The following is a 26,816-nucleotide window of genomic DNA, read 5'->3' as shown; positions in this document are numbered from 1 at the left end:
ACACACACACAAACAGTATTACTATACTTGTAAGAGCCATCACTGACACACTAACCTTCACTCTGCAGCCTTGAACCTCACAACCAACAACCTTTCAAATGTCCAACCTTTTCTTGAGGGGGGACCAAGTGTCCTCATTTATCAAGTGTGTACAGTGCATAGACACACACACACACATACAATCTATACACATGCACACACTTGTTTCCCTGTGTTACAGCCAGGGCGTCTCCGCTGTGTTCTGCTGTACAGCAGGGTTATATAAGGTTATATAAGTGTCCAGTCATGGCAGCAGGATCGCTGCAGTAATGTAATTAGTCAAGAGGCTGCAGGCAAAGCAGGAGGTGGTCCACACAAAGACCGCATTTCCCATAAACCCTGCTGTGTATTATCTTTCTCTGCAGCCCTGCTGACTTGTATCATGGGCTTTTGACTCAGATGACATCACGCATGGTTTATGATATTTATGTCCTGTCAACAGTTTTCAGACATCTGATTTGCTATGGAGGTCTAGATATTTTTTATTGTAGTACCACAAGCGGCCACAGGTGCAGCGAAGGCTGATTCTCCAGGCCACATCCAGGTGTTTCCTTACAAACAAACAACAGTGTTGGTGTCCCTAAAGGAAAAGTTCAACATTTATGGACATATTTTTTGCTTTCTGACGAGAAATTTTTATGTCCTCCTCATATCTTTGGTTGGGTTAGCTTAGCATAAAGACTGCAAGCAGCTTGAGTGAGAATATCTTAAATAATATATGTAGAAGCCAAATTAGCCTTAATGGCAAATTGTACCGAGCAACTGAATAATTTCAGAGGTTGGCTGTAAATGCCATGTTATGTTAGCTAGTTATTTTGCTGCTGTCTACAGCTGACCACATCAGCTACATGCTAACATATGTTGATAGAGGACACAATCCACGTGAGTGGAGGATCCAGTTCTGATAATCTGAGACACAGCTGGACATCAGAAACATCAAAAGTTGTCAAAAAACCTACAGCAAGTGAAGCTTTTCTGGTCATTTTCTTCACATCTGTCACACATGTTGCATTTTCTCCAGAAATGTACCATTTTCATGCATGAATGTTTTGTATTATTCTAGATAAGCTCTCACAACTGTGGGAAAAAATTGGTTTTCAGTGTGTGTGCCTAAATATAGCATGTTTAGCATGGACTCACCCTGCGTCGAGGCTCTGGGCGCTGAGGGAGGCCGATCCAGACTCTGTACCGCTCTCTGCATCACTGTCACTCTGATACTCCACCGGAGACGTTGAACCTGGCTTAATACGAACTGCAGAGAGGACAGGACGGGGGAATGATGGAAGGAGAAGAGACAGAAAGAGAGGAAGGAGGGATGTAAAACAGAAACAGTGGTGCAAATAGGAGGAAATTTAGAAAGATGGAAGAAGGATGGAAAGAATTTGGAATGAGGCCAAGTGACAGAGACAAATCAGTGAATGAAATTAGGAAATGGAAGAAACAGAGCAGAGACAAGTGAGGGAGGAAAAGAGGGAGAGGAGGGGTGGAAACACACAGAGGAGAACAGCAGGGGGTTAATAACTTCTTAAAAGCAATGCTTGGATTCCAGCAATTTAGCAGGACAAAGATTTTCTCCAAGTGTGTGTGTGTGTGTGTGTGTGTGTGTGTGTGTGTGTGTGTGTGTGTGTGCAGTTAGGTGTGGTCTGCTGGGCTGCAGAATTGATGGATAAAAACCCTGATGCTGACTTTCCCTGCACGTCTCCCTGTTTCTACATCTTTCTCAACATTTCTATACACGCTCACTTCCTGTCTGGACAAACATCCTGTCCACGTAGTCTTCCTCCAGCGTCTCCCTGCTCAACAACCTTTTACAATGTTAAAGCAGAAGGAAGACAGCATGAACAGATGTTAACGAAAAATATTCTGCAGAAGTCACACATGATGCTAATTAGCAATTAACTGAGAGGCAAATCTCCAGAGGCGATTGGAAGTCTCTGCTGGTTGTCCTCAAGTTTTCGAAAGCTCTTATGAATTCAGACTAGTTTTTGCCGAGGAGGGAAGTCGTTTTTAAGTTATGGTTTGCTTTTGAATTTTTCATTGCTGAGAATTAAGTGCTGGCAAAATATTTTCTGTTGAATTCTGGGTTATTTGGAAGTTTAAATTCATGTTTTAAAACCATATAATTTTATATGTAAAGCTGCTGCAATCAACGGCTGCTCCAGCGTCGCCATCTTGGCAGAGTCTGACTCTACCTAACTTCCAACTCAGAGGTGGAGCTGTGTGGAGCTCAGACTTGGGTCTATGTTGGTTTGTGGCAAACATACGCTCACCCACCTCTCACTCAAAGCAGCCACACCCCCAGTTATAAATAATTTTAGTCCTTCTCTCACTGTTGGAGCCAGACTCTAGCGGTCATTAGAGGAACTGCAGCTTCTTCACTGTTGATGCTTCATGTCTCTACCCAGGAGGCTGATGCTCTATTGTGATGAACCCACTAATTATTATCAGCCAGTTCTAAAGTCGACACTAAATCCAGAGCAGCAGAAACCAGACAAAGTTAGCTGGTGAATATAGTTGAACATTTCCTGCCGAAGCTTAAAGCAGAGAGAATATTGGACGTAGATTCATTCACACGAAATAAATGCTGATGTTGCTCCGTGTCTGCAGGAGCAGCTGTTTGCTAACGAGCTCTGTTAGTAATTGTTTTGCCAACTTGCAGAGTAACATAACAGCAGTGTCTCCACACCTGTGACCACACCTGTGACCACACCTGGCTGTAATGTCACAGTGTCATGGAGCACACCTTTGCATCACAGCAGCAAGGTGAGAAGTTAAACCAGTGAAGGTCAAGGTTCTCAGGGGGTGTTGAGTTTCCTCTTCAAAAGGTCACTGCTGTGTTTAGCTTGTTTTTGTGTTTTTGTGCTAAGACAAGTCAGTCTGGTGGCGAGGGGGGGTTTTAATTATAATTATTTATGGGAATGTGCTGGAAACGGACACACACATTTCTGTTTGTTCTACTTGAGGCGTCCACGAGATCACAGACCGTATTAAAGCCTGATTGTAGCAGTAGTGACTTCAGGAAGTCGGATGTTCCCGGAGTCACACTGATATAATGATACAATCATTCATTCCGTTTGATCAACTTGAATCAATCTGAGGAAATTATGTGAAATACAAGTTACTGAGTTGATATATTGCGAAATTGTCCGTGGTCAAATAATCTGTGCCAGACTCAGACAGCAGCACTAATTTACTGTATGTAGACTTTCGGTGCACTCCCTCTCTCTCTCTCCCTGTGTCTGTCAGTGTCTCTCGCTCCTGCCTCGCACCCTCTTTTCTTTTCCTTAAAATCAACTTCACAGGCTGCTGCTTATCAGAGGCGGAAAAACATTACACAAGCAAACGAAAAGCAATTTATGCATCAAAATCAAACTGTGGTGATCAATTATAAGGTCCGAAAACATTATGAATGAATGCCCCCCCCCTCCTCCTTCTCCTCCTCCTCCTCCTCTTTCTGTAGGAATGTGGCAGCCATACTGTTCAAAGTCCGCTCAGCCTGAAGAGAGCGAGGAGAAGGGGGGGGGGGCTGAAAGGGTGACGCAGGGAATTTGGGTGGAGTATCTATCTGTGTGTGTGTGTGTGTGTGTGTGTGTGTGTGTGTGTGTGTGTGTGTGTGTGTGTGTGTGTGTGTGTGTGTGTGTGGGGAGGGTTACACACCAAAAGAAGTGTTCTTTGTCTCTGGAGACAATTAAGCCCCCCCTCCCGCTGCAGCCTTGCTTTTTCAAAGGCAAAACGACCCATCTCCTCTCCTCTCGACCCCTGCACCTCCTCTCCTCCCCATCCTTGCTCACCCCCCCATCACACTCAACTCCCCGCTACCCCCACCTCCGCCCCCGCCTCACCCATCCAGTCTCGCTCCCTTCCTCCATCTGAATCTACCTATCCAGCCCTCCCTCCCACACAGACAGCACACGAGCAGAGGATGTCAGCCGCCTGCTGCTCGTTCTCTCTGCAGGTAAAAAGAAAAAGAACAGAAAGTATCAAAGTTCCCATCATCCTCTCTGTCTTTCGCTCACTCCCTCGCTCCTCTCGTCTGGCTCACATCTTCTCCCTTTTTTCTGTTTCACAGACACAGACGTCTGTCTGAGAAAAAACTGGATTTTAATGTGATCTTCCAGAACAGGTGGCTCCTGCTCTGACAGCCTTCAGTTCTCCGGATCAGATGATATTCGGCTGCAGTAGCTCAGGCCTGAACGATCCCTATGTGGAAGCTGCATAAACGATCACTGCGCTGACTCTAAGTCCCTGTATCACGGTGAAGATACGACCCAGACTGCCCCCTGGAACCATGCTGACTGATTTCACTCTGACCTGCTGTTCAAGTCACTTCATTAGAACAAGGTTGTTTTTATAGCCTATAGAAATGATGGTTAGTTTAACTTGTTTACCTGTTGACGTCGGGTCCAGGGTGTGTCAGCACACCATCACTGTGAGGTGTGGCTGCAGGTGCGACACTGTGGCAGGAGTTAAGTCACTGCTCAGAACTGAGACTTCACTGTAAACACACTAACAAGCAAAGCTGCCAAACGCAGCTTCAAACGAAGGATCAAAACTTCATTAAAGTCATGTAATTCAATGTTGTCTGACAGGGAGGGGGAACTTAAGTGTGACTTATTAGTCACACCTGCATGAGGTCACTGAACATGCTCAGTCTCTACTTGAGAGGAGCTTTAAAGATAGAACAGACTGTTACTACAACAGCAGTCACAAAAATAACTTTAGCTTCATTTGATTCTTTGTGTCTGTATCTGATATAAATCATAAATAAAAAGAGGAGAAGGGGAATCACAGCAGACTACAGCAGAAACAAGATCCAGTAAATCAGCATTTTGTCAAATAGAGAAATTCCTCTTTTCTGTCACAAAAAATCAGTTACACCGTCACATGAGTGTGTGTGTAACCTAAAGCAGCTTCATCCAATAAACCTGCAGCAGCCACCACCTCAGTGAAGATTATTACAATAAAAGCTGTTGGAGATTAGATTCTTCTATGATTCTATTCTCATTATATATGTCTGGATCATATATTTTCCTCCTGCAGCCACAAATTATTAGTGTAGTGGTTAATCAATAAAAATTACTACCGGAGGTTAGGTGGTAACGACGCACGCGCACACACACACACACACACACACACACACACACACACACACACACACACACACACACACACACACACACACAGAGGTATAATATTTTCAGTAATTGACTCCACATTTATTAAATAATATATATAATATAATAATACCTTACAGTGAAACATTAAGGTCCGAAACAGGATGTTGACATAATTAAACTTGAAGATGTGATGATCACATCATCCATCAACTATATTCTCCTTCTTCTTGAATTAATATCATTATTATTTCATAACTCAAATGAACATAATTCAACATTGAACTTAAAATCATGCATCCTACAGATTTTTGTTGTTGAACCTCAAAAACTCTGAATATGGCTCCAGCAATAATAAGCATGTCTGAAGAAGTGTACACAGTTCTGTCACACCAGGGACGTCGCAGGCTGTGGAGGTGTGAGAGCATCCTCAGAACTTCTGAGAGTTTACATTCCTGAGTCCAGGCAGCGCTGGTCTGGATTTGAACTGAAGCTGAACTGAATGGGTTTTACCGAGGGACTTTACTGCAGTTTATCAACTGGGCGGAGGCCTGCTCCACCAGCCTGCCTGAACAAATGTTGAGCTTCCCCTGGTGTTTACTCAGGGATGGATGACTCCTCCTTTAACCTCTTCGTTTGTCGTGGTTTAATCGATTGACTGGAGTGTTTCAGACGCTCCTGACACGATGACAACAAGACAAACTCGGACTTCAGAGGGTTTTTTCAACACTTCTTCTTCACTGGCTCTTCAGTGCCAATCGTCCTTTCACACACTGATTCATCTTAGTGTCAGAGAAGGTCAGGACGTTTCAGGAGCAAACGTTTAAGTGCAAATGAAAAGAAAAAACTGTTATTAGTTATTTACAGCCTGTACGGCAACTTCCTGTTTTGATTTATGAGACTTTCTCCTGCACAATATCAGCGGACGAAATCAGCTGTTCAAACACTGACAGATGATTTTCAGGCAGGAACATTTTTCTACAACATATGTAACATTTCTTTTCCAGAAGTTTCCTCATTTAAAGTGGGGATATCAATCATCTGGCACATATGGAGAACATCCAGAGTGACAGAGATAGACGGGCAGACTGACGGCAAGTCTAACATACCGCTAACCACCAACACACACCACACCATCCCCCGTCAGGAGACACACACTGTTCTCCTCCGAGACCCACAGCTCCCCATAAAAGACGGCGTGAGAGAACCAAAACCAAACCAAAACCAACTGAGGACAAGAAAGGTCCAGAAATCTCACAACCATCTTAAATTTTCTCACTGATTTCACGTTGCCAGATTTCAAACCACTGCTCCCTGAGCTGTGGACCAGCTCAGCATCCTGTTTCTACATGATAAATATGACATTAAAGGAAGAAAGATGCTGATTCATAGTGACTGAAAACACCTTCCTGCCAAGTGTCTGATGGTTTTCAGCAGAAGTTGCACCAACAGCAGCAGCGGTATCTTCTGTAGCGCCGGCACAGACCCGACACGCTGCATCAGTGGAGACGCCACAGTCGCCACAGTGCAGCACAACAACAACACACAACGTAGGAGGCGTCATATATAAGATATGAATGTGGGTAAAGTTCTGAACTCTTCTGTGTTACTGTTGATTATTCGACTTCTCAGGCAGTGACACACCTAAAGACTTTCTTTAACCTTTAATGGCTGAGAGTTTGGGTCACATACTTATGATGTCACAGCACAGAGGCCTAATCCGTCACAGGACACGACTCACTGCTGCTGTGTAGACTAATATAGAAAGTAATGGAGGAGGCTGTTTGGACTTATATATAATTCATATTTATACTGATACCACCACAGCTACAACTGGTGAGTATGTATAGTTTAGCATGTTAGCTTGTTCGCATGCTAATATGCGAACAAGCTAACTTGTTTCAGGACATCTGATTCGCTGCCTACATGTCCTTGGAAAAATAGCAGAACCAGTCGAGCTTTGTTGGTGAAATTAAGATTAGGGACATCATCATCATCATCATCATCATCATCATCATCTGTGTTTTCGCTGTACCACTCACCAGATCCTTCTGAGCGCCCGTCGCTGCCTATGAGCGGCACTGTAATGGCTGCCGTGGCGACGCCGTCAGTCGGCATGGTGGTGTAGACAACAGGCAGCGACTGCACCACCACGGGGATGGTCTGCAGCTGGCCCACCTTGCTGGGCATGCTGACCGAGGGGATGGTGTGAATGACGTGCAGGATCTGCTGCCCCCCAGCGCCCTGCGTGGCCAGGATGGAGCCTGGAGAGAGGACCTGGAGCGGGGAGGGACCGGAGGGGGGACATGAGTTGTTGTTCTAACCTGCCCTACAGCTTCACTATAAAAATGCAGGAGGTTGTAGTTACCATGGAGCCTATTGATTGTACGGCAGAGGGCACTGGTGTGGCCGACAGGCTGGGCTGGGTGACGGTGCTGCCGGGCGCAGGGTTGACTGTGGCGCTCGTTGTAGAGGTGGGGAGCGAAGAGGAGCGGGGTTTGTTGAGGGACAGGTCCACGGGTTCAGTCTGGTCCTCGGCAGGGCACGGCTGGGGCGAAGGGGGCTCTGTCTTACAAACTGGAGACTCAGTCTTCACCTTCAGGTCTGTTGGCTGTGGGCAGTCGACGCCTACATCTGCCTGCTGGAGGGACCGGGGGGGTGGGGGGGGGGGGGGGGGGCAGACAAAGAAAACAACTTTAACCCCAAGAAATATATGCACACTAGAATAGAAAAGCCTCTATAGCATTATGATACTCTGTGAAGTCAGGTTTCATTTCAGGTTTTAGTCCTGAAACTGGCTGAGTCGACTCATATCCTCCGCTAAAGGGAACTCAAGAGTTCTTACTCTGACAGGACAGCACAGGCCTCATTTTATTTGCAGCCTCCTGAACTAATTAGACCGATGTAATCGCTGTTAAGTGGGGCATGCCAAAAAATGTTGATACACGCTGCTTCATTGTTTGCTCGGCGGCAGGAGCTAAATAATCCTCCACAACAGAAATGATTTTATTATTTTAGTTCACTGACACTGAGCTGAGGACAAACAGGCAGATTACATTACACTGCAATGTATGGGAAACCAATACTGCACATATTCACACATTTTATAGAGATGCAAAATAGCAGATGTCCAGGATTCGATAAGTAAAAGTCCTGCTCAGTTTTATGGGACTGATGGAGAAGAAACTCTCCTGGTGAAACCATCAGCTTTAGGAAATATCTGTCTCTTCAGATAAACAGTGAGAGGTAGAAGCCTGTGCATGTAAAACAGTGACAAAGAAAAGTCAACTCCAACGCCCAGGGTTCATTTAGTTATGAAACGTTCCATCACAGAGCTTCCAGCTCTGCTGCAGGTGCAGCTAACATCCAGGTAAAGCTAAAGATCAGAAGATTCTGCAGCTTCTGGCTTCGTGTCAGGATGAAATCATGATTTTGAATTTACTGCAACTCTGATTTGCCTCATTAACTGACTTCTTCTCCAAACCAACAGCTGCTGTGGCTCATGGGTATTGTAGTATTTAGACCAATTAGCCAAACCAAACTAACCATATATTCCTGAAACCAGCTCAGCCCTGTACGAACCGTTTATCTTTCAAGATGTGAATCGACTACGACGTGTTTTCGATGAGAATCTGCGTCTCCCTGACTAAATACTTTTATATAACTTGCATCAGACGTTTTCATACTATGCCCTGGTTTTTCTCAGCCTCCTTGGAGGAGTGGGGCACCCCATTCACCACTGGAGCCACCCAGAGCTCAGCTGCCATGTAGCTCGAAAGCACAGGGAACAATGGCTGCTGTGTGGGACACTGGGGGGAGGAGGTGGAAGGAGGAGAAAGGGAGAGAGAGAGACAGATAGAGAAGGGCTGGGCGGGTATAGAGAGAGACTGGTACAGACTGAGAGAGAGAGTTTAAAAAGAGACAGGAGAAATGGAGTGAGAGAGGGAGCAGCACTGAGCCTCCAGTCCAGGAGCTGGCCCCCGTCCAGTTCAGCTGAGCATAGCTTGGCTCTGGGCGAGGAGGAGAGGGTGGAGACTACACTACGCCCTTTTATCGGGTCACACAGTTCAGCTGGAGGCTGAGCTGTGTGACGGTGGGTGAAGACGCAAATATGGCCAGTAAACAGTCTCCTGCAGTCAACCTTCATTACACATGCAAATAAGCACCGTTACATATCAGTGGGTTTTGCATGTTTTAGTGCATCAGAGGAACCATTTTCAAAACTCTCCTGGACCGTGTTTGTGTGTAACATTTATCCTCTATTTTACATTTTATATTAGTTCTGAGGACAGGTAACCAAAAAAACACATCAGGAACAGAACCTGCACCAAACCTGGCTCAGATAAGGAGGAAATTAAGCTCTGGCAAAAGGAAAGGAAAGGAAGAAGGTGAGAGGGAGCCGCTGTCAACCCATCACACACACACACACACACACACACACACACACACACACACACACACACACACACACACACACACACCTGCACCACAACTTGGCTGAAGGCAGGGAGGATTTAAGGAGCTCATACTATTTAAATAGAAAGGAAAGGAAAGGAAAGGAAAGGAAAGGAAAGGAAAGGAAAAAGGGAGCTCAGTGAGGAAGAGGAAGCGGGGCTGTAATGTGATTATAGAGACACAACCTTAAAAAAAAGAGAAAGAAAAAAACTGAACAGAAAATCAAGTGTGAAAGAAGTGAGGGAGTGGGTGAGGCAGAGAAGAGAGAAAGAGACGAGAGAAGAGAAAGAGAGTGGGTGGGAAAGGCCTAGTGTTGCCATGGAAACTGGGAGCTATCAGCTGACTCCATGTTTTCCGCTCGTTCCCCACCCACCACCAACTCCCTTCCTTTTCTCTCCCAGTCCGTTCATCTTTCCATCACTTAACCCCCACCTCCTCCTCCTCCTCCTCCCTTTTTTTTCTCCCTTTCTCTCTCTCCCTCTATCAGGCCCACACCCCTTTCACCTTTCTCTCCCACACCCCCACCTCTCCCTCCAGCAGCTCTTGCTCTTTACATCAACCACACCTTTGTTTCTTCCCACCTCACCCTCCAGTCCCTCGTTGGCTTCATTTCCACCCTCTCTCTCTCTTCTATCTGTCTCTTCTCCTCCACTCTCTCCTGTTCTTCCCCCTCCCTCCACTCTCCTCTCCTCTTTTTCTCTTCTCACAGTTGCTCAGATTAAACCCACAACTCTTTGAAAAATCCCCAGAAGAAGAGACTGAAAGGCTGACGTCCTCTGGAAAAAAAAAAAAAGAAAAGAAAAGGAAAACCTCACTGGACTCCTGCAAAGCTCTGTGATCTGAGACAGAGGATGAGAACGGAGAAAAAAAGGAAGATAGAAAGAGAGAAACTTTCTGATATGAGGTCAGACTGATTAGCTTAAAAGGGAGGATGTATAGCAGCTCATTACCCAGTGGAAGAAAACACTTGACACTCTTCATGCTGAGCCACAGATGTTCATTTTGGGCTGAGACGAGAGGACACATCCGAAGTCCGAAGACAATGGGCCGTTTTTCCACAGCCAATAAAGACATTTAAGCACATTTGTTGTATTGTTTTGTATGTGTCATTATTGTTTTCTGTTTTTTTCAAATAAATCTGGAAATTACTCTGCAAGTGAAGCAAATAAGAACATATTGTTAAATGAGCTATTTGTAAGTTTTGCTATTGCTACATAGCCAACGTTAGCATTAACAGCTGTTTATTTACCAGTCCTGCCAAGAGCTTCTGCTATCGTGGTGTTTACAAGACAAAAGGTCATTAAACCTCCTCTGAGCAGCGCTACTTCTGCTACAGTGACTCGGTATCGGAAAGTGAAGAGACAGTCTGACTGTGCAGGGGCTAGCTGGTTAGCATGCTAACTTCAGTGGAAGAAAAGAAGTGATAAAAGCAAAACAAGAGGTTCGCTTTCCACTGCTGGAGACAGCTCTTGGTGAGTGACGGGATGAAGTTTGATGCTGAACTCACAACGTTTCTTCTAGACTGGTGAGTAAACGGCTGTTAATGCTAACGTTAGCTATGTAGCAACAGCAAACTTACATACATCTCCTTTAAGAGAAAAACCTTTGAGAGGATTCAAGATCAACAACAGATGTTTGAAGCTCATGAATAAAAAATTAAGAATTAAAGTTGATACAACCTCAGAAATATGTTGTCTGTATTAAGAAAAATGATTATAGTCTGTGCAGGTACTTCAGCACAACACAACTCAATGTCAAGGCAATGCTTCTTTCAACACACAGACTCACTCTCTCTCTGTCTCTCTCTCTCTGTCTGTCTCTCTGTCTCTCTCTCTTCACACAAAGGGATGAAACCGAACTTCACTTGGAGGTGCAGTGTAACCTTTCTCTTTCGCTGAAGCACAATCTATTTGCATTGTTTGTGAGTCAGGCGATGGCACAAGGCCATAAACTAACTGTCTCTGAAACGATCACAACGACCTGCCAGAGCTGGAACACAACTCACCTTAAAACAATAAACCTGACGTGGCTCAATGCAACAAAACATTAAAAAAAACCCTCACTGAGCTGAGCTGAGATCACACAGAGTCCTCTGCACTTCACAGTTCAACTGCTCCACCATAAAGTGGGTCACCCAGTCTTCGCCTTGCAATTAATTCATGTGATCTCTAACTTGAATGGAGGCGTGTAGCAGCTGTGACTGCAGTGGTGAGCGAGCCAAGCAGAGAGAAAGATGTAATATGTCCAAAGGACCTTAATACAGCTCTGATAGCAGTTACCTCACATGCCCACACAGGGCTGTTTACGTGGTAGAGTATATATGATCACAGCTTATACCAGAGGCACCACAACCACAAACTGAACCCTGGTCACTGCTGCACTGAGTGCCTTTGGTTTTTTAATGTGACTGTGCCAGTTTAACAAAGGGTTAATAGGTAACGCCACGTATGGCGGCACTAACAGGTTTAATCACACACCTATGTCAACAACCACATAACTTACTGATGACGGGTTTTGTGGTAAGTGGAGTAACAGCTCCCACACCAAACTCCCATTGAGAAATTACATTTTAATGACTTAATATTTCCATACACTTTGTTAGAGCAAGCTCCTGAAAGACTGCTGAAGAAAATCTTAATCTCACTTTATTTTTGTACGTTGGCAGATGTTTGATTCTTACAAGTCTCAGTAAGTGGAAGAAACGTTTCCACAGTTTACAAGTGCTCCAACAGGTAGATACAGATAACTCTTCATTAAACAAAGTAGGTCTTGCTGGTCACAAATGGCTCTGTTCTCTGGCACCTTTCCACAAACCCGTGATACAATAGATCACTTATTACTTTAACTGTACAAACCGCAGCAATCAGGCTCCCGTATGGTCCCTGCTCTGCACACCTCTCTGCCACTTCTTACCTTTCTGCCTTTCCAATATTCATTCAAACATAACAGTCATGCAAATTACAAGCAACAACAATCTGATAATGTGCCTTGAACATCTCATACAGATCTTTACGGTTCTTCAAGTACGGTGGAAATTCAGTGGGAATGCAGGCAGGTACCGGGAACATGCCAAGTTACTGTTCAGGGAGCGCTAAAGGAAAACTACAGCACACCTGACAACCCCACCCTTGCTTTACCTTTACTGGCTATGATCAAATGCAGATAAAATTAAAAAGGCATAGCATACACTAAAATAAGATGGTACACAGAGGAAACACTGAATTCCAGCTGAAGCCTAATAGACTTTCAGTCCAAGTCGCAGTTGTTGTTTTTCCTACAGGAAGAAATCAATAGGTCTGGAGGTGACACAAACACTGCTGTGACTGTTTGTACATGTGAAAGCTGAAGGGAGGATGGAGGAGGAGGAAGAGGATCCAGGAGGAGGTAAAGAGAACAGGGGAAGGGTGGGATGATGACAGATGAAGGGAGAGGCATTGATTTGCTGGGAGTGTGTACGTGTCAGAGTCATCTGTGATCAGCACAACTTCATCATGATTTTTAAAGGCCATATATGTGTGCTGAATTTATATGTGCACGTGCTGTATGAAGTGTGTGTGTGCTGCAGGAGGTGGGGTGTAATGGCAGATATGGATGATATAATAAAGACAGAGAGCAAAAACAACAGCTGGGGGAGATATTAACCACGAAGCATGCGGCCCCGCCTTGCACACTCGCACACACACATATGCAGCTCCACCCCCTTAGAGCCTGACCCACCCAAAGAAACACCAACTGCCCCCCGCCCTGCACTAAAGGGTAAGTTACTCCTCTTTATCTCCCTCTCTCTCTGGTTCACCCACCTGTCAGCAGGCTGAGCCCAGCGCCGCTCTCAGTGTCTGTTAGCCTGCGTTAGCTTGGCCTTATGTTACCTAATAGGAGTTGCCAGTGTTGATTTCCTGGGTGCTTAGTAACGTGCCCGTCCCTCCCAGAACAGCCCGACTCTAACCTTAAAGCAAACGCTGCTCGAGTTTTAATTACTCATTGCACAGGAGCTGTAAACTGCAACTTCAGTTTCCCCCAATTAAAAGAAAAAATCCCGCTTCACACAAAACAAACAAAATGTCTATTTCAGTATTTTGACTTTCAAGGTTAAAACACTTCCAAAAAATAAGACAACCTAATAGAAAACAGGTTTAGGAAAGATTCTAATTAACAGCCTGGATGTCTGATTATGCATCTGTAACAAAGAACATCATGTATATCACCCTGTAATTAACGCTAACCTTGTGTACGTGATACTAACATATATAGACGTCATTAGCAGACATTTATCGAATGGTTGTTTAATTAGAAATGTTGTTAGTATTCCACGAGCTTGCCAATGAATAAGTGCTTCAGAGATACAAAGGTTTAGATCTTCATGCAGCTGTGTTTCAACAAGGAAAAGTGAAGCTGTGGGGCATGGAGAGGCCTGTACACTGGGAAGGCCTCTGATTCAAGATCTGACATAAAAAAAAACACACAGCTCATTTAAAATAAAGTAAAAAGTCACAAATGTTCCTTATTCTCATGTTCTTCTTCCTCACCTACAGTTTCTCAGTCCAGGCTCTGCACACTCAAAAACCAGAGTAAAGGTCTGTTTCCTTCACGTCAGTTATGAACATTTTACTAAAATCTTTTAATGAAGAGAAAAGGAAATGTGGAGGAGGGAGCTCTGCATCACATATTGATGTTACTGGTTTCACTTCCATATAAGTCATTTACATAACTGGACTAAACTAGACTTGTTGAAAACTTGTCTTATTGTTTTTGTTGCAACGCCCCCTCCACTAATGCACATGACTTTCAGTGAAACTGTGTTTTCAAAGGCAATAGATTGGCAGGATTTCATTTTATCCCACTGTGTTTTATGAGTGATGCTGTACTGAGACATACTCATGAAATCTATTTTTCTTGGCACAACCAAGAATTTGTTTCTTAACCTGATTCATTTATCAGTTCCCCACTTTTCTGTGTGACCTTATTTAAATGTGCCTGAGCTTGGGCAGCATCCAGAGGGAAAGAGCCTCAGAAACCAGGTCAATAAAGCTCACGTCTCATGGCTCTCGACTGACGCCTCCGAATCCATCATATATGAACAAGGTTCAAAATTCCTGTCGCAACGTCTCTTTAAAGTCTTAAAGTTTTCCAGTAATCAAAGTGCGCCCTCAGGTCGCTAACAAAGTGCAACGACCACGTCCCTTTGCTCTTTTTATAAATGCAGCGTCACAACTCAGCACAGGCTCTCAGGACTGAAAAACACAGTCAGTGTCTAACTTTTAAGGGACTAAGAAAAGCTGTGGATTTACTGCCGAGCAGTTCACTGATCATGAGGCAAGACTTTAAATGACAGAAACATAATTTCTCTGTTTTCAACAGTTTGTATTTCTTAAAAGGCTCCATCCTGTTACACACTGCCAAAGGCGGAGAGACATAAACTAGTCTACTCACTCAAGTGGAAACGAAAACCAGCGTGAGACAAGAATATTGATCCATTCATCATTTCAAAATCATCACTTTTAATAAATGGAAAACCACAAACATCTTAGCTCAGTTATCCCGGGAGCCAAACTTTCAGCACCAGCGATGCTTCTTACAGACGCCAGGGCAGCGACACCTCTGCTTAACTTGGGAAACAGTCTGTTATTATTGGAACCAGGTGAGTTTATCTCACTGTGCTGAATTTTTTTTTTTTTTACTTGGTTATATAACATACTTAATTTTAAAGCTACAGACCAAATGACTTGTTATCATGAAGATTTTTTGCTGCTGATGTCAGATGGAGGCAGTGATGAAAGTGAAAACAGGTACGATCTCAGTGACCAGTTTGTTAGTGCTCAAGTTTGGTATCTGCAGATGAATATGTCTGTTTCAGATACAATAACAGACATTAAAATACTTTAAGATATCTATATTGCAATAAACTTCATCTGCTGCAAGAAGACAGCAAAGTGCAGCCAGTGATGAAAGCCGAAAGTGCTTTTCAGACATTTCCAGCATTGGAACCAACATAGAACCACAATGTGCACGCAGCAGATTTATAAACCTGTGCATTCACCGGATCCTGTTTTATAATCTCAATCATTGTGGAACTGGGTGCACGTGCACGAGCCTCATTTCCACTCCCACAGTTCACCATAAATGGACGTTACACACTTAAACATCTGTTTGCGAATCACTGTCTGCTCCACCACTGTGGGTAAAAAGAACGGCAAAGAAGAAGAGCAGTTTTTTAGATTCATCTCATAAACCTGTAAACCATCATCATTGTGATATCTCAGTTATTATTATTAAACATCAGAGAGATAATCAATGATTGATTCATTTTGAACAAACTGGGTAAAGTAGCCTTCTGCTTTAGGATTAAAAGAATGAGAAAGATCATCACTCACACTGATTTAAAATTTAAAACAAAACACATAAATAAAAAAATGTTTCACTATAACATTATGTCTCTTGTCTTATATTTAATCTTATCATTTCACCCGCAGCTGCTTCTAGAAAACTGTGTGTATCTTATCTGAGGTGTACATGAGCTGCATACATCTCCCTCTCTGCCTCCAGCCGTCCCGAACAACACTTGGAGTGGAGTAAGGTCAGACAACAATTGCAAACTAATCTAAGATATCAGCTCCACCTCTTTTGTCGCCACAATCTTATTACTTCATCGAGTGTCACCATTATTCCCCGGTGCCAGCGAAGAGGACCGGGCCCTTCGTCGGCTGCCTTGTGGATAAACTTTCAAACACTCCGGGTACACACACAGTGGACAAGCGTGTCTGTGACCAGCACTGCTCTCAATCAAAAATAACAAGCCAAACTAGCTTCCGATGCCTTTTTGTGCATTTATTACAGGATCTCCTTGCACTTTGAGTAGATGTTAGTACTTACTCCACGGTTTCCTGCGGCTTTTTAGTGACGTTGAACACGTCTAGGTCACTTTGGATAAATGTATCTGCCAAATGTATAAATGTAAATGTAATTAAGACGTTTATAATGAGCCTGAAGCTCAAAAAGAAGCAGTTTGTTTGACCTTGTCTGAAATCAAGGCCGTTCATGTCTGTTGTGAGCAGCCACACTGGAAGGTGAAGCTGTCACGTTTGTCTGTGATGACAGAGGTTCTGGTTCCTCACTGATGCAACACAAGCAGTGACACTGCTCCTCTTCTCTGCTGCTCTTTTTATCGACAGGTCTATCGAGAGCTGGAGCAGGCGCAGTGATACTGATGTTGAAGGTCGTAACGTCCGTTTATGGTGAAGTGTGGGAGTGGAAATGAGGTGTGTGTCAGGCGAACACACAGGTTTATAAAGCTGGTGAAGAGACTGTGTTTCTCTGTTGGAAATGTGTTGTTCTCAATACTGGTTTAAACATGGGGTTCGAGAGAGAACAGAGAATTGAAGGGGGAGGGGGGAGGGGCTCCAGAGGAAGCAGGAGACAGCAGGAGAAGTGATCCAACAACATCACCAAAGCTGCAGCAGAATGACGCACACACTCATGTATCTGTGATATCAGTGTTAAACATCAGTCGATCTGCTTAATGAACTACATGATACTCAGATCAGCTCTGAATTAGGTCTTATCTGCTTCCTGTCCCAAACACAGCAGCTGTTTTCACTTCCTGGAAGCTCCACTCTGGAGGAAGTGGGCTGCCAACAATGACATCATCATCCTGCACCAGCAGAGGAAACTGCGCCCGTCAAGTATCTGCAGTGCATTCACCTCTTTCCCCTCAACATCTCTCTCACTCTCTGCATCCCTAAAATCTGTGCTGTCCTGAATGGACTGAATGCACACACACACACACACACACACACACACACACACACAAATACACAAATACACACACTGACTAACACTCATGCTAGCAAAGCCCTCCTGGCAAAAGCACAGTAAATAGGCCTCTAACCTCTTATGTCTCACGCTCTCTCTCTCTCTCTCTCTCTCTCTCTCTCACACACACACACACACACACACACACACACACACACAGGGAGTAATATAGTGCGTGTACATGTGTGTATGTGTTGTGGCCTCTCTTTGTGCATGACTGCTCCTGTTTGCTGGAGGACAACTGACTTGTTTATGTGCATACATCAGTGACACACACACACACACACACGTACAGAGAACCTCATTGTGTGTTTGTGTGTATCTGTGTGTATTTGTGTGTATGTGTGAGACAGAGAGAGAGGGAGAGAGAGAGAGAGAGAGAGAGAGAGAGAGATTACAGGGCTATTCACTGTGCTGTGCTGGCAGGTATTCAGTGTGTGTGTCTGTGTGTGTGTGTGTGTATTCGCCTTTGGCTGAAGCGACGAGTTAGAAAGGGAGAGAGAGAATGAAGGGGGCAGGGAGAGAGCAAGAGAGGTAGAGAAACAGAGAGAGAGAGAAAAGTGGGGGGAAGAGGCTGGTTTGGAAAGGTAGAGGAGGAAGAGGAGAAAGAGGAGGAGGAGGAGAGGAGGGGGGGGGTCAGGCTACAGAGTCTTTTCGGCAACTCCCGCCAGAGCTGCGGTTGCCATGGTGATGGGGCGAGCGGAAGCAGAGCCTCCCTCGACATATCCTATTAGGGCGAGAGAGAAAGAGAGAGACAGAGAGAGAGAGTGAGTGGCGAAAGAAAGAGAAGAGAGACAGGAGAGAGGGAGAGAGAGAGGCAGAGAGAGAGTGTTGAAAGAGAAAGCAGGCGAAGAACAACGGCGGGAAAAAGAGAGATGAGATCAAGTCTGTGTGTGTGTGTGTGTGTGTGTGTGTGTGTGTGTGTGTGTGAGGAGAGAGAGAGCTGACTTCCAACTTTTGCTAGAAATCCACAATGAGGCAGCAGAATGACCTTTGACCTCGTTCTGACTTGTATGAACGAGCTTCCCTGTTTAATCAGCTCCTCGCTCACTGATCCCGTCACGACTCACAACAAGCAGCTGTCCAGCTGCTCTTGAGCAAGGCATTTCACCTCATACTGCACAGTGGTCAGTGTAGGGGTCAGGACACCGGACCACGGCCCCCCCCCCCAATAACACGTCCACGACCAGTTCTCTCTCACAGGAGCTGTTACTGTGGGTCAACGCTGGAGAGACACAACCAGTACATCCAAGCAAAAGCCTGAAAACACCTCTGTAAAATGTGAAGGTTGAAACACTTAGTTAATCTGTCATTTAGTCCAGTGACAGAGAGATAATCTGCAGCTTCTGATAATTGATTCATTATAAAAGTCAAACATTCTCCAGCTCCTTAACTTTGGCTGCTTTTCTTTTAGGATGAAGACTGATGGTCGGACAAAACAAAACGCAGGATTTAAAGACCTGATTCACCTTGTGACAGACATTTCTCACCATCTTCTAACATTTTACAGATCAAATAATTAACCTTTTAACCAAGTAAAGAGTCTGCAGATTAAAAACTGGCTTCAGTCTTGGATGTGCTGATGTTAGACACGAGTCTCATTAAAAGTGATTAGAACGAGCGCGAGTTAAGACAAGACATGTAACATTAAGTAGGATGTGAGGCGTTTAAGTGCCTGCAGGTTCCCAGTGGAGCAAATACCAGGAGGATCTGCTTCCTGGAGACTTTATCTTTGGACAGGAAACTCCACTCCCCTCTGTTCGAGGCAGTCACAGAGGTGTGGTCAGCACACACACACACACACACACACGCACAGACTCTGCTTAATGATGCCTTACACAATACTACTCCACCCAGCCCCCACCCTTTACTAACCCAAACCACACCATGCCACAACACAACACAACACAAATGCACTTACACACACAGGGCTCTGCAGATCCCCTCCCCCAGACCTGTGCCCTTGCAGCCTCATGTGAACACACTGACATAAAACTGCTTTTAGTCTGAAATGTTTTTAAATCGGTGAATCAGTCTGTTCTCAAGCAGCAGGTGAACGGTTTGGTCGGAGTTACAGGACGGTCTCCACCAATAATCAGCTGAGTCGAGTGGTAACAAAAATTAAATTGTGGAAAATAAACCTTCAAAGATATGAGTACTGACATAATCCGACAGTATCCTCTCATCAGTTTTTAGCCAAAAAGCAGGACATATTAAATATGTGTAAATATTTAACAACTAAGCTATAAAAAATAAAAAAAACTGTGACATTTTGCATAATTAAATTGCCTTTTTAACTTTTTTGAGAAAAATTAGCAAAAACTTAAAATCACAAGAAACAACAATTTAAAAACGTGTTATAACATGAGAGTTTAGATTATTTCTGTTTTTGTGTCAGAAACACAAACAAAGGTGAAAATGCAGTTATATTGAGAATGGAAGCGTGTAAATGTAAATTTAGAAAAGGCCCAAGTACTGAGCCCTGAGGAACTCCACTAATCATATTGGTTTGTAGTTTTTCTTCATTTAATCTTTTAGAATTTACATTTTAAAACCATTGACAGTTTTTTCTATATGGAAAACAGTGTGTGATCAGCTGTACTGAAATAAGAATCCAGCCATTATAGAGCCACAGGTGAAATGTCATTGGCGTCTTAGTGTACCTGTGCAGATGTGATCCCACTTTGTCTGCTGCCTCGATGAGAGAAACTTTGAAAATGTCAAAGATGGGGTCAGCACAAAATAAAAACAATAAAGGAGCCTCAGCTGAGCGGCTCAACCTGACATCATCTGTAAAGAAACTGTCAAATGTTCCACCTTGGTACCACAACGTTTAAAAATTGGGTTTTTTCCCAGTTTTAAAAACTAACAAACTCTTTTCTTTTTTCTCAAAGATAAAACATAAGAGAATCAGAGCAGGTATGTGCCACTAAAAAAGCTTTTTAAATGCAAAAATAACCACTGAAAAACCTGCTCATGAATATGTCCCTAACAAAGTATAACTGGACATAATCTCCTTTCACCAGCACAAATGAATCTTGATGTAATTTCTCAGCCTCTGCCAAGGTGACTAAGGATTCGTTTCACTGTTATAAACTATTCATTTATTATTCATGTACTTATCTAAAGACTCTGTGCTTTTATCCATGCCTCCGAGGTTTTCCTTAATCCCTCAATCTTAAACCCCACTTCAACCTAAATCAAGACAAACCACCAATATGAGATTTTCAGGAACAGTGAAACCATCACTGCCTCCATATGAGTAAAGATGCTATAGTATGTGAACATCACCTGAGGTCTTGACCTGCATGTGACTGACCTGTTACCTTTACCTCCATCCTCCCCTCCCAAACACACCCCTCCCTGCAAACAGAGTCAGTCCTGCCTATCTCACATTCTCACATACCACAACCTGCTGTCGTCTCCGCTCGCTTCCCGCCTTATGGATAACTATAGGCTGGAGGAATCTCGTCACATGGTGTCACAAAACTTGTTCTGCGCTATCATAACTGCAGCTTATAGGGAGAAACAGTGTGAACTAGTTCGACCAATATGTTCTTCAATTTTACCCTGAGAGCCTCTACATTGATTTCCAGGGGCCCCATGACATGTAAGGACTAGTGTAAGGACTAGTTTCCCTGCCAGAAATGTACTGCTCAGGCAGGTGGATATTGCTTCACTGGAAATAGTTCCAGACTTATTTCTATATTATATTAATAGAATAGAATATAATAGAATAGAACAGAATAAAATAAATCTTTAATGTCCACCAGAGTGGAAAATTGTCTTTGGCTCACCAACACACAAGGCAGACCACTGGAAATATAAGATTAAATCTATGGGTCGTAAACTCAAATTTGAATGTAAATGTTTAAATTTCAAATGGCACTTCTGGAAACTGCAGCGTATGCTAAAGCATTAGCATGGCGCACCAGGATAAATAACATATCCTGGGTTTGATTTTGGTCTGTGTTCTCATTTTCAGGTTAATCTAAAAAAAAAAAAACTAAAAAAAACCTCTATACTTGTTACGCCTGTTAGCATTGATAGCTTTCCTAGAGAGAACCAAAGGAGCAGCTAGCCTCGGTGCAGCTGGGGCACAAACATTACAGAACACAGAGGAGGACCAGTTTACAGCAGCCGTAATCCGTCCTTATCTGAACGTCCACACCCTCTCCACCTCCCCACCTCCCCTCGTATCTCACCTCTCTCCATCTGCACTCTTTCGTCATGAAACCATTTCTTTTTCTCTCCCTCCTCTTCCCTCTCCTTTTTTTTTTTTTACCTTCCTACATCTTCCTCTCTTCATACCTCACCCATGCAGCTGACAACACCCTTCCCTCCTTCCTCCATATCTAGGCTGGGATAATGGTGCCTGTGACTGACAGGCCTCACCTTATCATTACTGTTCACACCCTTTATTCTGTAACCTCCAGACTCCGATTATAACAGGCTACATGGACCTACCTGTCAGCCTACCTGTGACCTCACCACTTAGGATTATATGTGTATATATTTGTTTACTGTCTGGAAAAGCAGTTATGCCGAATAAGCGATTAACAGTCCATGTTTGCTGATGATGACACTGTCATTAAACAATTTAAATACTGGAAACAAAACAAAACAAAAAAAACAGTTATCATAATGTCCCACATCAGAATAGGAAACTACAACCAGCCATAACACACATGCAAATACAAATACATATGTGATAACCTATTGATGAAGGATTTAAAATCTAAAAGGTACAACTGATAACGATTTAAATCATTATCAAACGGACTCACAGGTCTGTAACTTCAGGACAAACCCTAAACAACAACAGCAACTACATCTAAGCTGTTAGTGTTTCCTGATGCTGCTACATGTTTGTTTACATCACTTCCTTGTGACTCCTTCAGTCACACGTCCAATCACAAAATGTTGGCAAGTTTCCCACAAGTGAGCAGTTAAATGTGATTTCCCTTTCTCAGATTTTTTTTTTTTTTGGATCATTTTTAGAAGCCTAAAGAAGAACAACTTTTTGGGTAAATTAAAAAGAATTCAGTTTTTATTTTTTATCATTATTATTATTATTATTATTGTAATTAATTTTAGATTCATCACAGGACCCAGTGTCAGGGCCTCAACCTCCAGGTTAAGAACCACTGGATTACAAATAGGAATTGATTTTCATTTGTCACTGGAAAAAAGCAGAATCCAGATTTTCTTTTTTTTATTATTATTATCATTATTATTATTATTATTATTATTATTATAAAACAAATTAAGTGAACTATGGTGAAATTTATAGTATTTAAACAATTCACTTGTGATCATAATCACTGCTATAAAAGTCTGAATGCTCCTATTGTAGATTTCTTCAGACAGAAGAAAATGAATTTAATCCATGTAATGTAATGTAATAAATAGAGGTCAGGGGATCTTTGGTCACTCCGACATGAGAATTATGAAAACGTCTGCCAAACACAAACAGAAGTTAACTGAGCAGAAAGGACCCAGCAAAGATATGACAGATATAGATGAGAGGTCCATGTGAGCAGCGCTGTGTTGTAGTTAAAGTGTTTTGCTATCAAGTGTTTATGTTTTTTGTCTATTACCAATAAAGTCCTCCCACAAATTCATTCATTAACAGAATATAATCCTATCAGCTGCTCTAACAGCCTAAACATTGAAGCCAAGTGCAGAAAGTGCAACAAAATATTTTGTTCCTCAGGGAAAACGCTCAGGTTGATTTGTGCAGCTCAAACCCTCTGAGACATGAACAGTGTATCTGAGAAAATAGAAAGTCAGCAGTTAAGAAGAAGGACAGGAACTCCCTCGCTTTAGAGAAGCCTCCCTGGCTCTGGGTAAATCACTGTGCAGCTCCAGATTAACTTTATTTATTAGCAAAACAGTCGGACTCAAATAGTTTGATCCTGAGAGATAAAAACCGCCGCAGGGTTCAGGCGAGGAGCCGGGTGACCCGAGCTGGAGTTTGGTTTCTGGAGAAGCTTTTCTCCTCTAAATGATTCACACAGCCTCTTGTCAGGGCGCTTTGGCGCTGCTGTGACCTCTGACCCCCTGACTATTTGTCTCACGGAGCCTGTTCTGCTGATTTGCTCCCCGAAAGTCAATCAGGATAAAAACAAACAAAAGGTCAACTCTGCTGCTTCAAATGCAAAAACCTGCAAATGTCGACACACACGTCACATGAGAGCGAGTGAGTGTGTAACGTTTTATGGCTTTTTATCCGTCCACTCATCAGGACTACCTGCTCCTCCTGCTCCCTCACTCTCCTGACATCATGTTGACAGAGCAAAGAGTCATCATGAGCCTAATATATCCTGTCATCTTTATATATCCAGGGAAGCCAGCCAGAGGTCACCAGTCTTTTCTTTTTTTTTACTTCACATTCACACCGTTCACTTCATTCATTCACTGCTGCTGGATCCCTGTGGGGTTCAAAGCTTTGCCTAAAGGCTTCAGCAATAAGGTCTCATTCACTTTTAATGTCCAGAGATTTCCCTCTGGTCTGGGAACTGCTGAACCTGCTGTTTCAGTCCTAAAAAATTAGCCCTGAAGTTAGCATCGTGCTAACATGGAAATCAGACTCTGATAGAAAAAATGCCAAACATGTTCTGGTTGTCAAATCTGAGAATTTTCCACTTTCCTCTTTTTGTAAACTGGATATTTTTAGGATTTTGACTGTTTGCTGAAGTAACAAAGACGTCATCCAGGCCTCTGGGAAAACGTGGAAGGCTCTTTTTTTATTCTCTGACCTTTTATAGACTAAACCATTGATTAGTTAACAGAAAAACAGAATTGACTGAAAGCTTTTTCTTTCAGATCTGAAAACTCATTGTGAGACAATTCTTCTTTCCTGGACAAGAAAAGCTGAGCTGCACACAAAACGCTGGGTTTTTACGATTCTAATTTCTTTGAAATAAGCAGTAGAAGAAGAAGAAAAGGAAAAAGAAGAGGAGGAAGAAGAATCTGTTGTGATACTCACTTCTAGAAACAGCTTCATCTGCATCAAGAGATCACATGAAAACTAAAGCATCTGACGTCTCCAACCTCCATCACAAACATCAAAGTCCTCCTCTTCCTCTTCCTTCTCCTCTTCCCCCACGCCCCGCCCCATCCATCCCTCCTGCTCCACTCACCCACCTCTCCGTCCACATTTCCTCTATCCATCACTCCTCCATCCATTTCACTCTTGCACTCCCTTCACTCCATCTATCTTCACATCTAAATCCATCATGATTTCATCCTCCATCCTGCGCTCCACCCACCGATCCACTGCCCACAGTTTCCATTTCACTCTGTCCTGCCCTTTGCATCAGTCCTCCACATCACATCCTCTCTCGTTTGCAGGAAACTTCTTCCTCAAAGCACATTGTGTCTAATTCTGAGGAATAAAGTGAAGTGATGACGACAGACTGATGCGTCTGTGTCCGTGTGATGAATTATCTCACAACACTCACATTAGAGGACACAGCATGAGGAAACATCCTCGAAACATGAAAGTAGAACACGTGTAAAGTCCAAGAAAAGCTGATAAGAAATAGCTTAGAGTTGATATTAGTCACAGGTAGGATCCACTTCCACAAACTAACAGCCACACACAAGATTTCATATCGGAATCTGCAGCCAAAATTCCTTGTTTTCAATATTTTGGTGTCTATTCAGAATCAAAACACTGCAGCTAACTGAGGTTTTGAAGAAGCAGCGTCTCCAAAAACAATTTACTAAGCAGACACGGTGTCAAACAGCTGATTCTATTTAATGTAGCTGATTACATTTGAGTGTGTTTGGTGTTTGAATCTGAGGGTTCTGCCAAATTCCTTTTTTCCCCCGGCAAAAAAAAACTAACAAAAAAAACCAAAAACACAGCTTTCATGTACAAATTCCAATGTATGAGACGGGAAACCGAAACTCACAGTTGACCTTTCGTAAAAGCAAATACCTGGGAGTTGTCCTTCACAATGAACACACACTGAACACCACAGACCTACACCAGACAAACGTGTACGCTCAGGAGAAATATCAACCAGCAGTCACTGACATGTTGACACTGATAAGTGAACATTATGGTGCACGTGAGGAGATTTAAATAGGATTGTTCTCTGCATATGAAAAGTTTATGTCACAACTCACATTTATAATTATGTGATAACAGAAGAGAGGTCGCTGCACTGTAGGACAATCCTAAAATAACTGCATGATAAATCCTGTGTTCAAATTCCTGCAAACTGTCAACACCGTGTTATTATAGACACAACAAAAAGCTGCATAAATCCAGACAGTGTCAGGACTTAGGCCACTGCACGGAAAAAATCCAGACCTGGTAAAACAAACACAAAAACCCCCCAAAAATACAAGTGAACCTGAGTGGACTTTACACAATGTGCCACCAGTGGATATTCCAGGTAATGTTACCATGATGACCTGAGCAGAGCATAACATTATAAACCACTGTGCAGAGTTGTGGGGTCTGATAAGACTCTGACAGACTGACTGGACCGTTTCACCGTCTCAGCAGCGCTGGACACAACAACCACTTCCTCCCTGGTCAGATGAAGCATCTTCACTCATTCACACCGACCTCTGACCGGGTTTATCCCAGCTCAGTGCATCGGTTTTAAACTGCACACAGTGTTTATTCTAGATATTTGTACCTGGAGACATATTTTTGTTGTCTTGTCCATCACTTCTGTCCATGATGACACGAGAGACGAGCAGGTTGTAAACAAGCCCCCGAGCACGGCTGAAATGTGGGTAATAATCCTCCCAACACAGGAAAACAGTGTGTACACAACTACAGCAAGTGTGCTGGGTCAAATCTGAAGCAGGAAGGCGTCAGTAAACTGTGTTGGATATTTAAAACAGACAGTTTGGGTAATAAATTTACAACTGGCCTTTGTTTCCCTCCAAATGAGCCGGGCTGACCTGAGGCCGTCTGATCATGTGACCCCTCCTGTTGTATTCACAGAGAACAGACTCAGGACTAAAACATCCCTTTAAAATGTGCTGATGTGAATGATGTCACATCTACATTATGATTAACATCCACACTGACACGTTGTCTTTTTAAAACTGTCCAGACGAGCGTTTTAGTCCATCTCCGTCCATACTAACACGCCTGAAAACACACATCACATGACCACTCATGTACACAGGAAACAGGAAGTAGATTGTCTACTTCAACTTTACTATGAGCAAGGAACAGGAATGGTGAAAAGCTCATGTAGTTGACAGTTGTAGCAAAGACAACAAGGTCAGAAACGCTTGTAATCTGTTATCCATGCTGCAGTCACCACTGCTAGTCCAGGCTGATGACGCTGGTTTTCGTCCAATCAGGAAGCAGCATGGGTGTCTGCAACATCGTTTTCAAAGGAGTTTCTGCCTGTCCAGACT

General features: G+C 43.3%; 1 protein-coding gene across 4 annotated transcripts in view; it reads right to left on the bottom strand.

The window, feature by feature from the left end:
* The window catches only part of klf8 (Kruppel like factor 8), a 71,458-nt gene that overhangs the window by 8,508 nt on the left and 36,134 nt on the right, over positions 1-26,816 (bottom strand). For 3 of the 4 annotated variants that reach the window (XM_071506381.1, XM_071506383.1, XM_071506384.1), the window contains 3 exons: positions 7,522-7,794; positions 7,196-7,430; positions 1,180-1,291 (listed from right to left, as the gene is read on the bottom strand). In XM_071506381.1, coding sequence (XP_071362482.1) covers positions 1,180-1,291; positions 7,196-7,430; positions 7,522-7,794 — 620 coding nt within the window. The remainder of the gene's footprint in view (positions 1-1,179; positions 1,292-7,195; positions 7,431-7,521; positions 7,795-26,816) is intronic. The other variant, XM_071506382.1, reaches the window with a different exon arrangement.

Source organism: Trachinotus anak, unplaced genomic scaffold, assembly GCF_046630095.1.
Source record: "Trachinotus anak isolate AG129_WGS33_773 ecotype Australia unplaced genomic scaffold, CSIRO_AGI_Tana_v1 ptg000020l, whole genome shotgun sequence".
NCBI classification, from domain to species: Eukaryota; Metazoa; Chordata; class Actinopteri; order Carangiformes; family Carangidae; genus Trachinotus; species Trachinotus anak.
The sequence above is the reverse complement of the archived record's forward strand: the minus strand, read 5'-3'. Positions and strand labels throughout refer to the sequence as shown.